The following is a 5,711-nucleotide window of genomic DNA, read 5'->3' as shown; positions in this document are numbered from 1 at the left end:
TCTACGTCATATCGTTGAGTCTACCTTTAATCCATTCTTACTCCGCTTCTCTGCCTGCCAAGCCGAGGTGATGAAGGAAGAGGAGAGAATGGTGTGGAATACCTGTACCGTCCTATACCGTAGTACCGTACACCTAAGATCTGCCAGGCTTTTCAGCAGTGATAGAAGTGTACTACTCTTCCCTCTGCAAACTAAGATCTCCATGTTCCTCTGCTGCTGCTTGTTGTTTCTACTGCTGCTGCTGGAAGTGAGGTGATATGTGATTGGAGGAGTGTAGCGTGTCAGCCCCATGATCCAATGCACCAGCCAGCCAATCAATTATTCAAGTCAAATACAGTCTTGTGCCTGGGAGGAAGAACGGCTGGAGGGACTGAGGACTGATGGCCTAGTTTAGCTTAGTCTGACTGGCTGGCTAGGAGTCTCATAACATAACAATGGCTATCCAGTAGACCGTTTACAAAGCAACGAGAGAGCGAGTGATACAGAGAGACTGAGATAAACAGAGACTCGGAGAGAGAGAGAGAGAGAGAGAGAGAGAGAGAGAGAGAGAGAGAGAGAGAGAGAGAGAGAGAGACTGAGATAAACAGAGACTCGGAGAGAGAGAGAGAGAGAGAGAGGCTGAGATAAACAGAGACTCGGAGAGAGAGAGAGAGAGACTGAGATAAACAGAGACTCGGAGAGAGAGAGAGAGAGACTGAGATAAACAGACTCGGAGAGAGAGAGAGAGGCTGAGATAAACAGAGACTCGGAGAGAGAGAGAGAGAGACTGAGATAAACAGAGACTCGGAGAGAGAGAGAGAGAGACTGAGATAAACAGACTCGGAGAGAGAGAGAGAGAGAGAGAGACTGAGATAAACAGAGACTCGGAGAGAGAGAGAGAGAGAGAGAGAGAGAGGCTGAGATAAACACAGACTCGGAGAGAGAGAGAGAGAGACTGAGATAAACAGAGACTCGGAGAGAGAGAGAGAGAGAGAGAGACTGAGATAAACAGACTCGGAGAGAGAGAGAGAGGCTGAGATAAACAGAGACTCGGAGAGAGAGAGAGAGAGACTGAGATAAACAGAGACTCGGAGAGAGAGAGAGAGAGAGAGAGAGAGAGAGAGAGACTGAGATAAACAGAGACTCGGAGAGAGAGAGAGAGAGAGAGAGACTGAGATAAACAGAGACTCAGAGAGAGAGAGACTGAGATAAACAGAGACTCGGAGAGAGAGAGAGAGAGACTGAGATAAACAGAGACTCGGAGAGAGAGAGAGAGAGAGACTGAGATAAACAGAGACTCGGAGAGAGAGAGAGAGAGACTGAGATAAACAGAGACTCGGAGAGAGAGAGAGAGAGACTGAGATAAACAGAGACTCGGAGAGAGAGAGAGAGAGAGAGAGAGAGACTGAGATAAACAGAGACTCGGAGAGAGAGAGAAAGTGAAATATATATAAATAACAGAAAACAGGCCTAACCTATTTCCATAAAAGAGACAAGCATGGCAGACAATTAAGCAGAACAGTCCTGGAATAATCTGCCTGGCCCATTTAGCAGATAAACAACGGCAACACTATGCAACTTTTTTGGGGGGGAAAACAGCTAACTTCCTGAAATTCTACACATTTTCCATTGGGCAGAGAGAAAATGTTGTGGTTTTAAAGCTAATATCCTGCACTTCTAAACATTTTTGCCATGGCTTATGAAATGTTCTGAGGGTTGGGCCTCAGAGCCCTCCAACCAGAAATGTGTAGAATAGTCGGAAATTTGCTTCAAAACTCCTGCCTTGCGGAGGTGTCCGGTACGTCACTGTACAGCAGCCCTAACCCCAGGGCAGACACACAGAGCTAAAACAGAGCTCACCCAGCCCTGTAAAAACACTAATCAAAGCCTGCCAAATAGAGGATAGCTATTTAAGTGTTACTTTAGCCTGCTCACAAGCAAGTCTGGATACAGGCTTATACCAGAGCTTGTCCTCTTTGTGAGGAGTGCTGCGTTTGTTCATCTGGATGCTGAATAAAACATCAAAACAAATCCAGCTGCCTGCAAGTCATGACACTCTCAGACTCACACACACACACACACACACACACACACACACGTAGACCTAGCTCTTTTCAAAGACACATACACATCGTCTTCGCAAACACAAATGCTAGTGCATCTTCATTTTAGCAGAACTAACACCGAGGTTTGGTTAGGACCTAATTCAGTGACAGGAACACTCAGTGCAAGACAACAGCGCTAACGCAGGTTAGCATCTTTGAGGCTGGCTGTGCATCTGGAGCACATGGGAGCCTACTGGAGCACAGACGGGTGTGGCTGTGTCACAACATGTTCACTTCTCAGGACTGGTCTGGTGGAAGTACAGAAATACACTCTTTTATCTTGTTCTGCAGTAAAGCTTTAACACATGCTTCAGACAGGCAACCCAATTCACACTCTGGTCCATGATGACTCACAACATAACAGACTGCCATTCAGTCAGTGATACTGTTTGCCTCTAGTCCAGAATTACAACAAAACTCAGTGGTATACACTGAACAAAAATATAAACGCAACATGTAAAGTGTTGTTCCCATGTTTCATGAGCTGAAATAAAAGATCACAAAAATGTTCCATATGCCAAACCGTTTATTTGCTAAATGACTTAAATGTAAATGTAAATGTATTTCTCTCAAATTGTGTGCACAAATTTGTTCACATCCCTGTTAGTGAGCATTTCTCATTTACCAAGATAATCTATCCTCCTGACAGTGGCATATCAAGAAGATGATTAAACAGCATGATAATTACACAGGTGCACCTTGTGCTAGGGACAATAAAAAGGCCACTCTAAAATGTGCATTTTTGTCACACAACACAATGCCACAGATGTATCAAGTTTGGAGGGAGCGTGCAATTGGCATGCTGACTGCAGGAATGTCCACCAGAGCTGTTGCCAGAGAATGTTCATTTCTCTACCATAAGCCGTCTCCAACGTCATTTTAGAGAATTTGGCAATATGTCCAACTGACCTCACAACCGCAGACCATGTGTATGGCGTCGTGTGGGCAAGCGGTTTACTGATGTCAACGTTGTGAAGAGTGTGGTTATGGTATGGGCAGGCAAAAGCTATGGAAAAGGAACACAATTGCATTTTATCGATGGCAATTTGAAAGCACAGAAATACCGTGACTAGATCCTGGGGCTCATTTTTTTAAGTATCTTTGACCAACAGATGCAAATCTGTATTCACAGTCATGTGAAATCCATAGATTAGGGCCTAATGAATTTATTTCAATTGACTGATTTCCTCAAATGAACTCTAACTCAGTAAAATCATAGAAATTACTGCATGTTGCGTTAATATTTTTGTTCAGTATAGATTACCAGACCAAACCGTAAAGCCAAGCACCATTACATTGCAGTTAACAGGTCATAACAGATAGCTCTAACATTTAACAGATGGCCAGTCTCCATGTTTCAGAATGGAGTACTCTTGGCATGCCCCCATCCTCAGTTCCAACACTTACCTCCTGCTGCAGCGGCCCCTGTAGGCTGGGGTCCGGGCCCCACGCTGCTCTGTGTTCCCCCAGGCGTTGGGGGAACGGGTCTGGGCCAGGGCTTGGCGGCGTGCAGCCCCTGCCTCAACACCCCAGTGTACTCCACAAACGTCCCGGGGAAGTCGCCCTTCTCTTTGGTCCGCTCGTTGGTGCCGTGCAGCCATCCCTTGGGGCTGTGGTGTTCATCCCCTTCCTGGTAGTCCTTCAGAGAGGCCTTCAGGACCGTCAGGATGTCCCCTGGCTGGAGGCTGATGTCATCACCATGCTCCCGTTTGTACTCGAAGAGTGCGAGGTACTGGAAGCTGCTGTCATTGGCTGTCATGGCGACAGTCACAGGCTCATCGATAGTCCCTCAGGCTTCAACTGAGGTCTGCTGCGTCACTGATTCAAGTCCTCTGTTTTACTTTGCAAACTTAAATCCAATGCCTTAGCGAGGACTAGTACTTTAGTGTTCACCCAAAAGTCTAGGAGCCCTTGAGTTGAAGAGAATAGTAAAGAATCAGCATTGGGGTGATCCCATCCAAGTCATGGTGAGAAACTGCACCATTCACCGAGGAGGAGAAACCAGACAGTGGGTCTGTTCGTCGTCCTCGGTTAGGTACACTTCTGATGCTCCACCCCTCTGTCTGTCTATCAGTCAGTCAGTCTCAACTCTCCCGTCTGGTGTGTCCAGGGCCTGAGGAGGTCTGAGGTGGACATGGAGGAGAGACAGAGACAGACTGGGGGGGGGGCAGAGGAGGGTAGCACTGAGTAGCACTGTTTCAAGACAGGGTGACCTAGAGCCCTTGATGGGGTTGATGGGGTGTGTCCCTAGACTCCGAGATTCTGAGGTTCTGCAGAGTTGGCAGTGTTCCACAGATAGATGTGGGATCCTCCTACCCAGTGTCCCCTCTGTTCTGTCAGTCAGGTGTTGCAGCACAGTGAACTCAGGACAGGCCACCCTAGCTCCCTCCCACACCTGGATAATATTCATCCACTGCAGAGCAGACAGGAAGGGCATCCAGTCCTGCACTCGCTCTCTCTACTCCAGCAGAATGCCTTAAACACAGGTCCCACTGCAGCCAGCCAGACCTACCTGGAAACTTCACCAAGTTACATGGTTATAGCCTCCTTATTAGGACATTAAATGTGTTGATATAATGATATAACATGCCATATTATTATCATTATATGTTATTATTTGCATCACTATTGACAGGAAGCAATATAAGGATCATTTATAGTAACGCGATACAGAATTTACAGACATGAGAAAAATCTACCATTATTTCAATAGACATATTACATTGTGTGTGGCTAATATTATACATTAGGCCACTACATATTATATGATAGCCACACTATAAAATGAAGGCATGGAATCAAACGTGTCACATATAAAATGTGACTGGGCGAATAGGAACTTTAGAGCAACAAGCAAAAACTCGAGTGGTAGCCTATTTTGTGAAATTGCGGCGTAAACTTACCTTTCAGTGCCGTAGAGCTCTTGCCTTCTATCCGTGCACCGTTATCCAATTTATGCGACTTGCTTGTTAAAATGCATACGGTATAAAAGACAGACGAATATAAAAGCAGACGTCCATATAGCCCGGTATAAAAATGCGTGGCTGCTCCACACCTCGAGCCAGACCTGCTCCCAATACTCGAGTACAGCGCGTAGTGATGTCAGAGACCACACCCCCGGCGTCTGCGAATTATTCTAGTAGAGAATACACACTACTGCAGTAGGCAACACTTCAACTGAGGTTAATACTGCTTACCGATGAAACCCTAATTGTTATGTTTTACCACATTTAGCATTAGGCCTGTCGTAGTTTACTCACATGTGCGGAATGAACACAGGGTCCAAATCGCGACGGGCGGTCATGTAGGCTAGGATAGTTGGAGCTGCGTCAGAATGATGATAAATTAGCCTATGTAGCCCGCTCATCTGAACTGAATTTTGCGCGTCTCTGGTAAAAACTATCAACCTCACATGGATTGCTTTTAGAGGGGAAAGAACGGCTGATATTTCGGACGGTATGGCAGCAGTGCTGCTATCCTAATTTAATCACAACTGGACCGTTACAAACCGTTCCACTGCCAGGGGCAATCTGCTACGTCATGTGTGCACATTTTCAGTCTCGCTGTAATTTAGGCCACTGTCACAGGCAGAAATCTGTTGATGGCAGCGCCAGCAAAAATGAAGTT

General features: G+C 46.1%; 1 protein-coding gene across 1 annotated transcript; it reads right to left on the bottom strand.

Moving 5' to 3' along the window:
- Positions 1 to 2,201: 2,201 nt before the first annotated feature.
- Positions 2,202 to 5,193, bottom strand: LOC115122660 (phosphatidylinositol 3-kinase regulatory subunit alpha-like). Its single transcript, XM_029651894.2, has 3 exons — positions 4,988 to 5,193; positions 3,492 to 4,603; positions 2,202 to 3,090 (listed from the first exon to the last, which is right to left on the bottom strand). The coding sequence occupies exons 2-3, from the start codon at positions 3,841 to 3,843 to the stop codon at positions 2,789 to 2,791; spliced, it is 654 nt and encodes a 217-aa protein (XP_029507754.2). The 5' UTR covers positions 3,844 to 4,603; positions 4,988 to 5,193; the 3' UTR covers positions 2,202 to 2,788.
- Between the last annotated feature and the right edge of the window lie 518 nt (positions 5,194 to 5,711).

The sequence above is a fragment of the Oncorhynchus nerka genome, linkage group LG24 (genome assembly GCF_034236695.1).
Source record: "Oncorhynchus nerka isolate Pitt River linkage group LG24, Oner_Uvic_2.0, whole genome shotgun sequence".
Lineage (NCBI taxonomy): Eukaryota > Metazoa > Chordata > Actinopteri > Salmoniformes > Salmonidae > Oncorhynchus > Oncorhynchus nerka.
This window is presented reverse-complemented; position numbering and strand designations above follow the sequence as displayed.

Excerpts from the sequence above, each read along its gene's own strand:
- LOC115122660 (XM_029651894.2), bottom strand. The coding sequence starts at position 3,843 with ATGACAGCCAATGACAGCAGCTTCCAGTACCTCGCACTCTTCGAGTAC. Across the intron at positions 3,091-3,491 it reads AGGGGCCGCTGCAGCAGGAG|CTTTTGCCTGCCCATACCAT; the intron begins GTAAGTGTTGGA and ends CCTTTTCCATAG.